Here is an 18,177-nt window from a genome sequence, read left to right as displayed (position 1 = left end):
TCCATTCAGAGAGAGAGAGAGAGAGAGAGAGAGAGAGAGAGAGAGAGAGAGAGAGAGAGAGAGAGAGATCAGGTTCAATAGTAGGCTTAATAGCCTGCTTATGAATCTACAATTGAATGATCAACGGGCTTCGCCCCATGCAGAATGAAATGACTGAGCGCACGTGTGTGTGTGTGTGTGTGTGTGTGTGTGTGTGTGTGTGTGTGTGTGTGTGTGTGTGTGTGTGTGTGTGTGTGTGTGTGTGTGTGTGTGTGTGTGTGTGTGTGTGTGTGTGTGTGTGTGTGTGTGTGTGTGTGTGTGTGTGTGTGTGTGTGTGTGTGTGTGTGTTTGTGCGGGCGCGCGCGTGTTCTGAATCCCAATTTTTACAATAACCAATGAGCAAATCAGCGTACAACGCATATACCGAAAAGGGTATGGACAGTAGGCTACTGTATGAACATCAAAATTGACCGTGCAGTGTGAGAGAATGGTTTGGCCTGAGTGAGTAGGCTACACACACAACCCCTGATTCCATATTACACAGTAAGGGAGGCTGGGGGTACCAGATATTGAATGGATTTATCTTTTGAAAAATAACAGATCTACAAGCTCACAAAGCATCAATGTGAAGCGATGTGAGCTTGTAGATCTGCTATTTTCAAATAGCCTATATATAAAGTAAGTGGTTAATGTATGGTTTAATATAATAATCTATAAATGCAAAGTAACTAGTAAATAAAGTTTTCAAATAATTGTGGTGGAGTAAAAAGTATAATATTTGCCTCTGAGATGGAGTAGAAGTAAATACTGAAAATTGACCCCCCCCCCATAATAATAACTCTTAATGATGTGTGCTTGTATAACGACCCCTCAGGTGTCATAACTTATTGAATCACATCTTGAGTCTTTATTATTATTATTAGTATTATTATTATTATTATTACCCTTATTATTATTATTATTATTATTATTATTATTATTATTTCACAAACACATTTCACATTACTTCACAAACTATTAGTATAAAAAATGATAATGGTCACAATGTTTAATAGTATTTTTTATTTATTCTTCAAATGTTTTTTATATAGCAAATATAGGTTTATAATATGTATACAGCACGTTGTGCTTCACAGAAAAGGTTTGCAAATAAAGATGAAAAAATAAAACACATTTAAAGATAATAAAATAGGGAGAGAGAGAGAGAGAGAGAGAGAGAGAGAGAGAGAGAAAGAGAGAATGTTCCGTTGAAACAGTCGAAAACTACAGCCACTGCAGTGGCCTTTAAAGGAGGTGGATGAAAGGGATTTAAGTTGTTTGTTGACTTTTGTATTAATGGAGGCGCATTGTCTGTTTCCCGACATGGAAAGTTAATCTAGCCATTCGCGGCCGTCCACACAGACGCGCGCGCGCACACACACACACACACACACACACACACACACACACACACACACACACACACACACACACACACACACACACACACACACACACACACACACACACACACACACACCCTCTCTTTCTTTCTCTCTCTCTCTCTCTCTCTCTCTCTCTCTCTCTCTCTCCCCCTCTCCCCCTCTGCCCCCCCCTCTCTCTCTCTCTCTCTCTCTCTCTCTCTCTCTCTCTCTCTCTCTCTCTCTCTCTCTCTCTCTCTCTCTGAATGGACTCCGTGCAGGGCGGGCGGGGATGGTTATGAAAAACCTGAGATAGTGCATATTTTTTACACAACATACTGTAGCTTACATGTAGCCTACTGTACATCATTACATGGCGTACTTAGGGTGTACCCTCTCTCACTGTGTGTGCCAAACAGGTGACGTTTATGAATTAATCAGGCCCCGTCAAATCAAGCATCCATAGCACCAATGACAGCGCATTCATTTCATTGACCAAACATATATCAACATAACCACACATTGCAACAATCCCATTCATGGCTACAGACATAATTTCCTTAAAGCAGTAAATTGAATGAAAGAATGAATGAATGAATGCATTAATGAATGGATGAGTAATTTATTTCGGTGCTGAATAGTTCAATGGAAAACTTAAACATTAATTAGAATAACAGATGAAAACAGTCTGTAGGGAGAAATAAAAAACACAGTAAGTCAATGTTTGTCAATAAAAATTAGAGAGCCAGGCTGTTATATAAGTTAAAAAAAAAGTCTCACGTGCACATGTCTGCGTCTGCATGCGCTGACAGACAGATAGACAGACAGACAGACAGACAGACAGACAGACAGAATACGTCTTTCGCAAAGCAGCAGATATGAGCTATGAGCGGCTGAATGTAAATGCATTGTAAGCTATAGTGTGATTTCTGTGTTATCTATTGCGTTGGGGGGAGGGGGTCGCCCGGGGACCCCCCCCGCTCTCTCTTTCTCTCTCTCTCTCTCTCTCTCTCTCTCCCTCATGCGTAAAAGAAAAGCGTCTCCAAAAACACTTATGTTTTCAATAGGCCATCATTAAACGTTAAAATCGAATCAAACAAATTCCTTATTTCCGGAGGTTATTGAAGTTATATCAATCGATAAAATGTGATGCAACATATGGTTATTGGATTAAAATAATGGAAGCAATCAAATGGAAAGTTAACTTCGGGAATGCAGCCATAATTCACGGGGAACATGAAGGCATGCGTAAAGGGATCCCCAAGGGAACCCCAATGCGTAAAGGGACCCCCACCCGACCCCCTCGGTCGGGTGGGGGTCGGGGGGGAGGGGGTCGGGTAGCAGGGGGGGAAGCACACACATATTAGGAAGGAGGGAAGGCAGATGCAAACAATTACATTGTGGATGGCGATGATGGATTATTTAGGCACGACGGAGTAATATTTCGGCGACGATGGATTCTTTACGTCGCGACGAGTCACACCCGTCGAAGCGACCCGTCGCCGTCGGCCCTATTTCACCGCGACCGAGTAAGATTTCGGCGACGACGGCTTCTTTCCGTCGCGCCTTGCGTTGCCGTCGCACTTAGCTATAGCCCCGACGAGAACTTCAAAAGCCACGACGAGATCAAATGTCCCGACGTGTCGCAATAAACGCGACGGTGTCTCGACGAGCGCCCGTACTCCGCGGAGCCATACCGTGCGTCATGGCGCACGGGTGAAACGTCGCCAAAAACAGCCACCCGTCGAAGCGAGCAGGCACCAGTCGAGGCGACCCGTCGCGGTCGCAAATGGAGCTCGCTGTCTCTCCTCATTCTACCATTACCGCAATATCCAAACTGCACTCACAGATGAAAAATGATATTATGAACATAACATTTGAAACACAACATAATTGCCTCCTAACGCCTGCAACTTTAACTTTTATTATTTTGCCGATACCGATGTTAACCGATAGTGGCAAAAATAAAATACCGATATGTGGCTGATATATCGGTGCATCCCTATTTCTGACTAATAAATAATTTAATGGATCAAATCAATGTGACCTGATGACGAGGACAAAGTGTGTGTTCCTCACAAGGCCAGAAACAGACCAGAAAGAAACCAATTAACAATTATTTTAGACATGGGTTATAATTTAATTAAGATTGGGACAGCCCCACTTAATCCAAGACACAGCTTGGAACACATGAATTAAAGATCAGGACTTTTTTTTAACAGAGAGGGAAATAATATAGTTTATGGGTCTGAGTCTGTGTAATAATTATTAGTCTGACAGAAAAGTCACTGATATGTCTAGTGTGATTATGAGCCTCCATGTTGACCTTACCTGGGACTGCCAGCAGAGGGCAGCAGAATCATGCTCTGCTCTGCTGCACCAGAGCACCCTTTCGAGGTATTTTTAATTTACTGGAGCATTTCCAGTTTTCAATACTTGTACTTTTACTTTTACATTATTAACATAAACATACATTAACCTCTTCAACCATATACGTAGGCTATTTGAAAATAGCCGATCTACAAGCTCACGTGTCATGGTGCGACACATTGTGAGCTTGTAGATCTATTTTCAAAAGATTTTTATACAAGGTGTATTGAAAGCTTGTGAAATGGGGCATTCTGCATAATGAGTACATTTACTTTTGTATATAAAAGCAATTTTGATTACCAGACTGTTACTTGTAACAGAGTGTTTCTACATTGCAGTATTGATACTTTTACTTAAGTAAAACATGTGAGTACTTTTTCCACCACTTATCAGTGAATATACAGCGTGGCAACAGGCAGCCTCCTCCACTCATCAGCTCTCAGGAGACATGTGTAATCCAGACAGAGCAGATAGTAATCACATCCTTTACTCTCTCTAGAGTTATAGACCTGTGAGGGTCCATCTGGACGCTGACCTCCTGAGCGTCTTAACCCTTTAAGACCGGGAAGGGAACGCTTGTGTGTCATTTTAAGATTTATTTGGCTATTCAAAAATAGCAGATATACAAGCTGATCTGCTATTTTTAGAACAATCTTGAACATTTATGCAAATATTTTATATACATTTTTCAAATCTTTGCTTCTGTGGGTTTTAGATGGGAGGGGGTCCGCGGACAAATACATATTATTTTGGGGGTCCTTGACATGAAAAAAGTTTGAAAACCATTGATAATATAGCAACATAAGTCAAAAATAAAATTAAAACAAACTTTGGGAATGAAAAACTGTTAGGATTTAGAAGACATTCCCCAGAAGCAAAGATTTTAATTAAAAACTTTAGCTTTAAAAAAGTATATATATATATTCAAACTAAAGATTTGCACACATTTTCACGATTTTTCAACAACAAAAAAATAGCAGATGTACAAGCTCGTAGCGCGGCACTCGGTGCCGCGCTACGAGCTTGTATATCTGCTATTTTTGTATAGCCAAATAAATCTTAAAATGACACAGATGCGTTCCCTGTCTTAATGGGTTAAAGGAATTCCATGATGACTTTGGGCACAAATATCCACTTCTTGGACTAAAATGATGAACTGAAGTTAAAGCACGTGGTCAAAGCAAAGGTCAATTTCACTGTGACCTCATAAAACACGTTCATTAGATTCCTTCAAAGTCTTCACTGCATATCGTCACTGTCCAGAAGAAACCCTGATATCTCCATCATTTCAACATTTTATGTTTTTTTTTCCTCCGTATACTCATTCACTGCCAGAGTAAATAAATAAATCACCCACTGCCAGCCATTTTTCAACTTGTATCTTATGTGTGGATGCACCCTATGGGCTATTTTTTGAATAGCTAAAGTATAAAAGGTTAAAGAGGTTAAAAATATTGTGACGCTATATTAATTAATTTTGCTGGGGACCCCCTGGTACCCCCCCCAAGGACCCCTGGGGGTCCCCGGGCCCCACTTTGAGAACCAATGATTTAGACCTATTTCATCCATGTGTTTTCCAGCTTCACCCAGCTGAGTGCTGCCAACAGAGGACACAACACATAGCTGGGTATGGGAAGCCTTCTGCTGTCACTTTACCCCGAATGACCCAAAGTAGAAGAAAGTAGAACACATTAACCACTTTAGCCCTATGTTATACCTAGGCTATTTTACAACGTTGTGAGCTTGTAGATCTGCTATTTTACACACACAAAAAATACTTTTACTTTAAGTATATTTTGATGCCTATACTTTTGTACTTTTACTTAACTCAGTTTTGAATTACGGACTTTTACTTCTAACCGAGTATTTCTCCATTGCAGTATTGATACTTTTACTTAAGTAAAACAAATGGAGTACTTTTTCCACCACTGGAAAGCAGTTGGTTTATCAGTCTGGTGGTGTCGATCTGTTTCTCTACAGTCCAATCAAACAGCTCCAGGCTGACCTTCCCAGTAGTCTGACCATCACAAACAACACATAACTGGCACCACATCTGTCACAAGGACAGACACACAAGCTCAAATTAAATAAGTCAATTCACCACAGGGACACAACACACCCAAGCGTTCAATTGCAAAGTTCAACTGATTGCTCATTTGTGGGTGAATTTGTACTTTGACCTTGATCTAAACGCATGTTCATGAATTCTGGTGATCTCAAAAGTATCACCAAATGAAAGGGCATCCCCCAATTTAGTCGGAAATAATACGTTCAATGTTTTTTCTACAGTGTTTGGTTCCAAATGTAAGTTGGACTAGCGGCCATTTTGACAGAGACAAACTTCCTACTACAGTGGTGGAGGTGGAGAACTGCTACTCAGGGTCTTACCTGTATAGATGAGTCAAGCAGGTCAGATATCCTCTGTGGGCGGGTCCTACGGCTGGCCACACACCATCGTACTATTCACACTCCCTGGGTTGTCAAAAACACAATCTGCACAAAGAGCAGAATAGTAAATTATTCTGTTATCTTCCTTTGTTCTTATGAGACCTCATTGACTTATTTTCTTCTTCATAATATCTTACAACTTACTAAGTAGCCTACTTCAAATACAATGGAATAATGTATAGTCATGGTCAGTGTCCTGGTCAGTATCATGTCAGTATGCTCAATATCATGGTCAATATCTTGGTCAGTATCATATCAGTATCAGTATCACAACACAAATTAACGCATGAATTATTTACAAATGAATAATTTAACTTTTAATTATACTATAAATTATTCTCAACCTTTTAATACATCATTTTAATATATTCCCCTTTTAACCATTAATTTGTATCTCTAATTTATTTAATAATATATGTAAATTATAACCATCTCTAATGTATTTAATATATGTAAAGTATAACCATCCAGGTACTTGTAGCTAAAACAAACCATTAGTGTCTGAAGACACTCAAACCAAATGGTTTTCATGTCACAAAATAAGCAGAATGACCCTTTAATGTCTCACTATGACGCTGCCTCACTAACCAAGTCTAGCTAACTAGCTTAGAGCTTAGCATCTTGGTTAGCATTAAACCTCTTCATAAACATCACTAACGATACAGTGTTGACACTAAAGTACGTTTAAAACATTAACATAACATTAACACAACCACTGGTTGGTTTTTATTAAGTATCTGGACTCAAACAAGCAAATAAAGTATGTTATGTTAGCATTAGCAACAGGCGAATGCCTAGTGGTTTCACAACAACACTAAACAGAATTCTCTTTGGTCTGTGGACTCTAATAAGAGCATGTCTCATTAGCTCTGATGTATTATGGAAATGTACAATTAATGATGATTATTCTGTGTTTTCATACCAGTAAATTATCTATAATAAATGATTATTGTGTGTTTTCATACCAGTAGTAGTTCTTCACAGGAACCAAACAAAACCACCTGGCAGGAAGTGACGCTTACAGAACAGGAAGCCGTTCCTGAATATATAGAGTGTATTAAGTGTATTGCACCCTCCAGTGGGAACAACATGCAACTAGACCTCTAAATCACACATCTCTAGTAAAAAAAAAAGCAAAGTTTGTTGTTTACCCAGGGTGTTGGACTAAGTGCGAAACTTATTTACAGCCAGCCCTATGACTAATCCTATAGTTACTTCAAAGAAACCTTAACATCTGAAGAGCATTTATACAATGTCCTAACTAAGATGTTTGCCTGAGCGTACACTTTGCAACACAGTCTATGGATGTCTCTATCATCTCTGAGATCCTCTGTGAGAGGAAATACTGCCTGTTATGTCCTCTTTACATCATAATGCTACTTTTCTTGGCGTTATACGTTATGTTAAAATGAATACCATACTGGGAACAAATCCTCAGAAACTGTTGTAAGCCAGCACTATAAGGGAAAAGATAACCAAGTCATTCACATAACATGCACGGAAAAAAAGGACACTTCACCGGTGCGTTTCAATGTTGTAGCGCTCCTTTCGCAGCCCTGCTTTCTTTTTCACCGTTAATTTTTCTTCATCACGCAGGTTGGTGCCCTGTGCTTCAGCACCTCAAACCCGTTGTATAAGCCACCACTGACTGTATGTTGGTTTGATAACTGTTGAGTGAGAAAACAATGTTGCACATTAAGCTAATCATGCCGGCGTGGCTGATGTCCTTTGCCACCTCGTCCGAGGCTGCAGGTCCTGGGGTCTTGCTGAGGCTGGCAGGCACAGAGAAAATAAGGGTCTTCTGTGTGAATCTCGACTTCTTGGCTGGAGGAGGCTTCGTCATCTTGCTGTGTATATTATAATAATGAGTGCGTTCTAGCCACCCTCTCTGCTAATTTATACTATACCTGCCAGGTGAAAACAAATTTAAGCCCTATACATTTGCCTGCCTATGGGAACGTGCCCCACCAATGAAATGGGTTCAATGGAAGCCCCATCGCCCCAATGAGGGACTGGTTGTCAGACCAGGTGCTGTGTTGTTTTTATTTTTGTTTCTATTAATTCATTATTTTCATTTTAGTTTTATATAAAAGCCCTTTACAGACACCCACACATAAGTAGGCTATACTTAAAATAATCAGACAATTTGTCTTAAAATCATTTAAAAATAATGGCAGTAAAATGGGATCTATCAGCCAGCCAAGTTATATATGCCAGTGGTTTTCAACCTTTTTCATGCCAAGGACCCCTACATTGCTGGCTTACTATACTTAAAGGCTATACTTAAAATAATCACACAACTTGTTTTTACTTGAATTACTTTATTTATAGCATGAAAATTAAACTTAAACAGTTTAATTATTTTAGACATTTGAGCTGCATTCATGTCATGAAAGGTTCTATTTATGTTTCATTTTAGTTATAGAGGGCCATTATAATTTATAAGGAAGGTAAAATACATTTTACAGTAAAAGCAATCAAACTAAAATTGTAGGGCCAATATGCCTATCTACGCCAGGATACGTCTTTTCAACGCACTCACAACACTTGGACTTGGGCGTCTTGTTACTCACTGTTTGATGTTTGTTGCATCTTGGTGGATCGAACAGGTTGATTTCGAACAGGTTGATGTATGGAAGGAGTTTGTAAAAGTTTCAAATGATAAAGGGGGCAGGGGCAAACAACGAAAACAAGAACAGGCTCCAGACTTGAACTGAACTCAAAACAAACAGGCGCAGCATAAGGGTTCAAATAAACTAAAAAATATTCAATTCAAAGTCTTTCATTTCATTCATAGTCTGCGCTGTGTGTAGGTAGCGAGCGAGCGAACGGTTGAAATCAGAAATCTAGTATGGAGCTTGCCTCGTTATTAGAGGAGGCAAGCTCACAGCGCTGCATCGAGTGCCGCTCTATGAGCTTGTAGATCTGCTATTGTTTTTGAAAGATCGAGAAAATTCGAGGAAATCTTTGAATATGTTTTTTAAAGCAAACATTTGTAACTCAAACTTTTCTTCTGGAGGATTCTACAAATGTCTTTTAAATCCTAACAGTTTCATATGATGCTATAATATCAGTGGTTCTCAAACTTTTTCACGTCAGAATCAGAATCAGAATCAGAATCAGAATCAAGTTTATTGTCACATCACAGGTTTACAAGGTAAAAAAGTGGGTGAAATTCGTTTTTGTACATCATTCCCATCGCAACGTTAGATTCCGTAGAAAGAAGAGTGGGGGGAGAGAAAAAGAAGAGGGGTAGGGGGCAAGTGGGAAGGAGATCAACAAGAGAACAATAGAAGGCCAAAACAAGTTATCTATATATTTACAAAGTACCTGAGATAAGAGACAAACTAAGGTGCCTGAGCATAGCAGCAATGTATGTATACTGTGCATGATATACTTATAGACGCTAAGGTGCTTGAAGAGAGAAAAAAAGCGCAATAATAATAAAAAATATAGCTGCAAGCAGTGATAATACAGGGCCAGACATGGAAACTAGAGAGAGAGAGAGAGAGAGAGAGAGAGAGAGAGAGAGAGAGAGAGAGAGAGAGAGAGAGAGAGAGAGAGAGAGAGAGAGAGAGAGAGAGAGAATTTGTGTGTTTGTTTGTGTGTTTGACAGCTTACTAGTGGCTCCATTTGTCTACACAACACAGCCATCATGGGGGAGAGAGAGAGAGAGAGAGAGACAGAGAGAGAGAGAGAGAGAGAGAGAGAGAGAGAGAGAGAGAGAGAGAGAGAGAGAGAGGCTCCATTTGACTACACAACACAGCCATCATGGGAGAGAGAGAGAGAGAGAGAGAGAGAGAGAGAGAGAGAGAGAGATGGAAACTGGAGACATGGAAACTGGAAAGAGAGAGAGATAGAAACGGAATAGATGAGAGAGAGAGAGAGATGGAAACTAGAGAGAGAGATAGAAACGGAATAGATGAGAGAGAGAGAGAGAGAGACATGGAAACGGAATAGTTTGATGTGTGTGAGAGAGAGAGAGAGAGAGAGAGAGAGGAGAGAGAGAGAGAGAGAGAGAGAGAGAGAGAGAGAGAGAGAGAGAGAGAGAGAGAGAGAGAGAGAGAGGCTCCATTTGACTACACAACACAGCCATCATGGGAGAGAGAGAGAGAGAGAGAGAGAGAGAGAGAGATGGAAACTGGAGACATGGAAACTGGAAAGAGAGAGAGATAGAAACGGAATAGATGAGAGAGAGAGAGAGATGGAAACTAGAGAGAGAGATAGAAACGGAATAGATGAGAGAGTGAGAGAGAGAGACATGGAAACGGAATAGTTTGATGTGTGTGAGAGAGAGAGAGAGAGAGAGAGAGAGAGAGAGAGAGAGAGAGAGAGAGAGAGAGAGAGAGAGAGAGAGAGAGAGAGACATGGAAAGGGAATAGATTGAGATTGTAGATCGGCTATTTTCAGAATGAAGTATGTCATACGTTGAAAAACGTACTCTCAAATATGCATTTCAGGTTATCTTTACCATTTGCACATGTATTCATTGATACAGTCATGTTGTTTGCAATTCAACTTAAATGAAGTCTGAAAGTGAGGCTTGAACTGACGACCTTGAGATTGTGTAAGGGAGACGCCATTGGACCAACAGACAAGGAACTGTGAAAAAGGAGATCACACAGATGATACAGTTTCACGCAAATAGCTGAAAAATCCTGGGTTTAAGTGTTTTTCAAACTGCTCAAAATTGCGGACAATCTAAGGGCGGAGCTTACTGGTCAAAGCGATAGATGTGTTCCTCATGAGTCAAGGCACAAGTGTAAGCAAGTTTCACGACTTTCGGCCAAACGAGGCATGACTTTTGCCTGTTTAAAGTTTGCATTTTAAAAAAATTGCTATAGCGCCCCCCTTTGGCCAATTGGAGTGAGATTGGTTTCAGTGATATTTGGAATGACTCTCTACATTACTGCAACGTTTCAAAGAAATGTGAGTCTTGCATGTATGTGTTAGAATAGGGTCTGATGAATAATTTTCATAAAACTGCAATAGTTAAAATCTATGGAATCCTAGGATTTTGGAGCAATCTGCACGAAACGTTTAACACTTGAACTTTGGACCTCTGCCGACAACTTCTAGGCGGCGGAATTTCCATAAGTGAAAAAATACAGAAGTTAGGAGCCAATGACTGTTTTTCATATAATTCAAAATGGTGGGAGATCTAATGGTCAGAGGTCAAAAGTCAGAGGGTGAAAGTTGTTCAGCATGAGGAGACGCATATGTGTATCCAAGTGTCATGGCTGTAGGTCAAATAGGGCATGAGTTGTACCTGTTCAAAGTTGGCATTTTCAATTGAGTGCTATAGCGCCAGCTTGGGACGAAAGATTGTGAGAATTATTTTTTTATCGTTTTTCATGACCATCTACCATATGGCCGAGTTTCGTAAAAAGCGACAGCACGGTTCAGCCAGAACTGCGAAAAGTGGCAGAAGAAGTGACAGAAAGAGTAGAACATTAAGACAGGTACAGAGCTGAGAGCTCTGTCCCCTTAAAAACAAAAGTGTGTGCGTTATACATGGGGATTAAGGTGCAGAAGGTCAGTGCGTGTTCACCTAAGGGTGGACTGACCCTGGTATAATCCGCAAGTAGCTCCATGAGGGAGAGCAACAAAAAAGTAATCTGTACCTGGTGTAGTCTACAGGTAAAATGTATATATATATTTTTTTTTTTGCAGATCTACAAGCTTATAGCGCGGCACTCTGTGCCGCGCTATGAGCTTGTATATCTGCTATTGTTTGAATAGCCCAAAGAAATGTTAAAATGACACAGATGCGTTCCCGGTCTTAATGGGTTAAATCTAAAGATAGGTTAAACCAGCTGCACTGGCCATCTCACTCAGGCCAGTGGCTTTGCCCTATAGGACAGCAGAGGGCGCTCTTGAAGCCTAAGATAGTTGATGCATACTTGCCATTCATTTGTAACACCCCAGCCCCCTCCTGTGTGTTGGCTAGTGAGGCGCGTCCTAGCGAGACCTGACAGAATGGGTTCCATAGAGCGCATAGTGGTTGCGCGCATACTGGTTCTTATCAGTGTGACGTCGTCTGTTAAGGGGTCTATGGGTGATGGGAAGTGACAAACAGGTGCCAGTGAGGGTGCTACCAGACTGTGGATCATTAGACTATTTTGTACCAGAGTCTGTGTTACCTTTTACAACTGAAACTGATGCAGGGGAGAGCATTTAGTTTCAGGGAATGAGGATGTTTGTTGTTCCTGTTCCAGTGCATGAAATGTCTCTCCTTACAGAGCTGGTTAATGGAGAAGTTCACATGGGGTGCGGCCGGAGTTGCCGGTTACAGGTGTGGACATCCTTCTCGTTAACGACCTCTGTGGGGAACAAGTTATGTAACGACTCAACTCAACCAAAACTTTATTTATCGCATACATATAACATGACCATGTCAACCAAAGTGCTGCAATGACAAAAAACAAAACACTGCAATATAAACAGATATTAGCATACAATGAAATCACAAACACACACACACACACACACACACACACACACACACACACACACACACACACACACACACACACACACACACACACACACACACACACACACACACACACACACTTTGATCACATGACCAGTGTGTTTTTAAAGGCATTTGATGGTTTCAGCAGTGAGATGTAATGAGGCTTGGATTGATGTTTGATGAACATGAACAGCATTTTGCCAGCGACGCTGAACACACACACACACACACACACACACACACACACACACACACACACACACACACACTTTGTAAAGTAACACTGTGATACATGCGCGCGTGCGTGCATGTATGCTATGTACCTTTAAACACTCTGACGCTCTTAAGGCACTCACAGACCGCACCGATTCGGGGCCAAATCGGTGTCGGGAAGCCGACTGGCCGACTGGAGTAGCCATGTGGCAGAGAAGCAGAGTCAACAACAAGCAGCTGCTATCTATCAGTATTGCCAGATTATGTGAGAGAAACAAGCGACCATGTCTATGAAAACCTACATTCACTGTTTCTCATTGTCGCTCCCAGAGAGAGAGATTGATTGATTTGACCTACTTTTGCGCTGTGGTGATGTAATTAATTGGGAGCAGGTGTGTAAGATTCCAATAGTATAAACATTTTAATTGGCTTTCATATACTCTTAATATTTTTTTGATATTATAAAATTTTGATTATTCGAATAACCGTTTTCAAAAATGTTGTGTCAGCAGTGGTGGAAAAAGTACTCAAATGTTGAGTAAAAGTATCAATGCGCGATTTTCCTGTCAATAAGTATTTTTTTTTAGACACCAGTCCCCTGTTCGTTTGTCAACAATGATCTAAATGGGAAGTTTATTTCAGCAGCTAGAATGTGACTGGCTGTCGGGTGGAAATCTTGTATGTTCCTTTTTTATTATTATTTAAAAACAATTTAAAATCGTGGAAATAGCCAATCTACAAGCTGTAATTATTAATAATTAAGAAATACTATATTCTAAAGAGTGAAAAATCAACTAAAGTCATTATTAGTGCAAGTTCAAAAATAGCAGATCTACAAGCTCAGAACACGTGCATCGCAACACGTTGTGAGCTTGTAGATCTGCTATTTTCAAATAGCTTATAGGTATAAAATAGGGCTAAAGTGGTTAATGTATGTTTTATAATGATTTATATCTGCAAATTAACTAGTAACTAAACATTTCAAATAATTGTTGTGGAGTAAAAGTATAGACAATTGGAAATACTCCAGTAAAGTAAAAGTACCTCAAAATTGTACTGAAGTACAGTACTTGAGTAAATGTACTTGTTACTTTACACCACATCAGTGAAGAAAAAAAGAAAAAACGCTGGGAACATCCAAGTGACTTTGCAGGGAAACAAGCCCAAAGTCGCTTATAATAAGCAGACTTGGCAACTAGGCTGAAAGTAATCTCTCAAGAATTGCAGAGGGCGCTGTTTTTCCTTTTTCTTTGGTGATGGGTTTCTAGATGGCTGGAAGTTATTCGAATTAGCATATCAAAGGGCGAGTCGGCCGACAGACTAAATGCCAACTTTTGCCAACCAAATACCAGTCTGTTGCAGTCAGAAGTAGTCAGAAGTAGTCAGAACCAGTCTGTTTGGTCTGGGAGTACCTTAAGATGTCACCTTTTACTGGACACAGATGATGTAACATTATATCTTTAATCTGATTGGCTGGTTCTTCTAAACTATAGAACAAGTCCTCCTTCATTCTCTTTCAGACTCCAGAACTTCTCTTTCAGTAAACATCCGTTTATTCTGATCTGTTTATTCTGATCTGTTTATTCTCATCTGTTTATTCTCATCTGTTTATCTCATCTGTCTGTTTATTCTCATCTATTAAATTCAGTTCAGTTTGGATCAGTGATGATAAAGATTACAGCCACCCTCCTCATCCTCTCCTCTTTACTTCATGTCAAAGCGATCCCAGGAAGTAAGTACATTATATTCATGTTATTATATAATATATACATTTATATCTACTGTTACAAGTAAGACGCGCGAACGCTGGAAGCGAACGCAGCTCGAAATATGTTGCAGGTGTGTGCATTTTAATCAGAGCATTGTCTACATTCCTGCGTTCTTCATGGCCACACTGTAGTGCAGGCGTGTGTGTGTGTGTGTGTGTGTGTGTGTGTGTGTGTGTGTGTGTGTGTGTGTGTGTGTGTGTGTGTGTGTGTGTGTGTGAGTGTGTGTGTGTGTGTGTGTGTGTGTGTGTGTGTGTGTGTGTGTTGTGTGTGTGTGTGTGTGTGGGTGGTGTGTGTGTGTGTGTGTGTGTGTGTGTGTGTGTGTGTGTGTGTGTATGTATGAAACCCTGCTCGGCACTCTGGCGCACTCTAGAGGCTGCACACAGGCAGTGCACGCACACAGACAGACACACACACAAGCCGAGCAGGATTACATAGTAAGCTCCACTTGGGCGGAGGCGCGCCAAAACCTTCCGCGTTCGCAATTATATAAAAACAAATATGAACAATGCAAATATAAACAAATGACAAACACACACACAGACACACGCGCACACAGACACACGCGCACACACACACACACACACACACACACACACACACACACACACACACACACACACACACACACACACACACACACACACACACACACACACACACACACACACACACACCTCTTACTACCTGTATATACAGTATTGGATCTTGAATGTTGGTCCAAATACATAAACATTAAAACAGATGTTAGGAACTGTTGTTGTGACATCATGAAATAAATCATTCTGTATGAATTACTTTCATAACACAATACAAAACAAAAAAAACATTAGAATCTGTTTCAGTGAATAAAACGTTTGACAGGAAGTTACTTTTAATATCCAACCTTTCACTTCATATAAGAACCAAACATGCAGTGGTGTAAAGTAACTAAATACATTTACTCAAGTACTGTACTCAAGTACAAATTTTGAGGTACTTATACTTTATCTTTACTGGAGTATTTCCAATATCCAGTACTTTTACTTCTACTCCATTACATCTCACGGGCAAATATTGTACTTTTACTCCACTACAATTATTTTAAAATGTTAGTTACTAGTTACTTTGCAGATATAAATTATAAAAAATAAATTAACCACTTTAGCCCTATTTTATACCTATGCTATTTGAAAATAGCCGATCTACAAGCTCACAACGCGTGCATCGCGACGCATTGTGAGCTTGTAGATCTGCTATTTTCAAACATTTTAGTACATTTACTTTTGGTAGTTTAAATACATTTCTATAGCAATACTTTTGTACTTTTACTCAAGTCAATTTTTAATTCCGGGCTTTTACTTGTAACGGAGTACTTCTAAATTGCAGTATTGATACTTTTATTTAAGTAAAATATTTGAGTACTTTTTCCACCACTGCAAACATGATCGTTTAACAAGATGATTATGTGTTATTGTCACTGTGAAGAAGTTTGTTGTTGAATTTAATTTCATCTTTGTTTTATTTCCAGTGTTCCATGAGAACATTAAAGTCATTGGCTGTTCAGACACAGTTAAAGACCCATATAAAGAGTGGATGTTTGCACTGGATGGTGAAGTGGTGATGTACGCAGACTTCAACAAAGGGAAAGCGGTGTTTCCTCAGCCTCCGTTTGTAGATCCAATCACCTTCACAGGAGCTTATAGAAGAGCTTTGAATCAGCAGGCGGTCTGCAAACTCAACCTGGACACCACTCGCACTGCCTTGAAGAAACCACCAGTGAAAGGTACATGAATACTATGAAAACAATAGTTATTAACTAAAACGGTTGAATATATTTAACATTAATGAGAATGTTTAAACATGTATATTAAGCATTTATGGTGAAATATTTTCTAAATAATATGTATTTCTAGTAAACATGAATATGTGCTCAAGGTGCTTTATTTTTATTTTATTTAACAAATCTATGCATTAGTATGTACTTGTATTGTACTTTTAGTATTGTACTTTTACTCCACACAATTATTTGAAAACTTTAGTTAGTTACTTTGTAGATTTTGATTATTATTACAAAACATACAGTAACCACTTCAGCCCTATAGGCCATTTGAAAATAGCCGATCTACAAGCTCACAATGCGTCACTAATCACGATTTGATGCATTGTGAGCTTGTAGATCTGCTATTTTCAAAAGATTTGTATACATTTCAAGACTTGAAATGGGACATTTTGTATAATGAGTATTTTTACTTTTTGTACTTTAAGTACATTTTGATGCAAATACTTTTGTACTTTTACTCAAGTACATTTTGAATTCCGGACGTTTAATTGTAACAGAGTATTTCTCTATATTGCAATTTTTGATACTTTTAAGTAAAACATTTAAGTACTTTTTCCACCACTGAAGGATGGTAGAGTGTGTTACTTTATGGTTGTTTCATTTATTGATCAATACAAAAGAAAGTTCATGAGCTTGTAGATCTGCTGTCGGCTGGGGGTGGGCGTGGCCTATCACCTTGGGGGGTTGGTTTGAATCTGTGGGTGTGGCCAAACACTGGGGGGGGGTTAAAATAATAATCCTATTTCAACTGGATGGGACCCCCCAAAATAATCCTATTTGAACTGGAGACCCCCCAAAATTGTAATATTGATTGACCTGGTATCCTATAGTGTCTTTGAGGCTCTTCATTGTTCTCTCTACTCTCTATATGTGACTATTTACCTTGTTTGCTGACTAGAGTCACTGATGGGAAAAGTACTCAAATGTTTTACTTATGTAAAATAATCAATGCTGCAATCTAGAAGTACTCTGTTACAAGTAAAAGTCCTGAATTCAAGAATGACTTGAGTAAAAGTACAAAAGTATTTGCATCAACATTTACTTAAAGTACCAAAAGTACTAAAATGTTTGAAAATAGCAGATCTACAAGCTCGTAGCACGGCACTCGGTTCCGCGCTATGAGCTTGTAGATCTTCTCTTTTCAAATAGCTTATATATAGTAGTTATAAAAAAGGGGTTATCCTGGACCTGGAAATACATGATGGGGTCTGACAGAGAGAGAGACAGACAGACAGACAGACAGACAGACAGACAGACAGACAGACAGACAGACAGACAGACAGACAGACAGACAGACAGACAACTGGACACATAGAGAAATAAAACTTAACTGGTAGCTCAATCTCATTGTATTTAAGATATTCAATATACATTCAAAACATTTTAATGCTATATTTCACATCCTGAACCTATTTTAGACTTTATGTAGTGACATATTTGGCCGATAGGGGGCAGTTAGCCTAGTGTTGATATTATACAGATGATAATAAAACTGAACATTAATGACATTTGTAATTGTCTATTTCCAGATGGATATGTGTTCTATATGGCTTTCCACTGTGTGTTTAACTCCAGTGAGCTGAAGGACATACAGTACACACAGAAAAATAACGGTTCGATCTGGAACCAAAAATGGTTCTTCAGAGTGATTCCATAGAAGAACCATATTTGGTTCCAGAAAGAACCTTTTACACTAAGGTT

The 18,177-nt window shown here is 39.5% G+C and overlaps 2 protein-coding genes and 1 pseudogene across 6 annotated transcripts in view; 2 read left to right on the top strand and 1 right to left on the bottom strand.

The window, feature by feature from the left end:
* LOC311042899 (myosin heavy chain, fast skeletal muscle-like) overlaps positions 1 to 18,177 on the bottom strand; it is a 187,326-nt pseudogene that overhangs the window by 105,485 nt on the left and 63,664 nt on the right. The window lies entirely within an intron of this gene.
* The window catches only part of LOC311042893 (H-2 class II histocompatibility antigen, E-S beta chain-like), a 152,982-nt gene that overhangs the window by 98,522 nt on the left and 36,283 nt on the right, over positions 1 to 18,177 (top strand). The window lies entirely within an intron of this gene.
* On the top strand, positions 14,328 to 18,133 carry LOC311043162 (uncharacterized protein; the record flags this gene model as incomplete). Its single annotated transcript, XM_084054346.1, has 4 exons — positions 14,328 to 14,428; positions 14,537 to 14,620; positions 16,165 to 16,419; positions 18,006 to 18,133. The coding sequence occupies exons 2-4, from the start codon at positions 14,554 to 14,556 to the stop codon at positions 18,131 to 18,133; spliced, it is 450 nt and encodes a 149-aa protein (XP_083910472.1). The 5' UTR covers positions 14,328 to 14,428; positions 14,537 to 14,553.

Source organism: Gymnoscopelus microlampas (genome assembly GCF_963454915.1).
Source record: "Gymnoscopelus microlampas genome assembly, chromosome: 4".
Classification (NCBI taxonomy): domain Eukaryota; kingdom Metazoa; phylum Chordata; class Actinopteri; order Myctophiformes; family Myctophidae; genus Gymnoscopelus; species Gymnoscopelus microlampas.
This window is presented reverse-complemented; position numbering and strand designations above follow the sequence as displayed.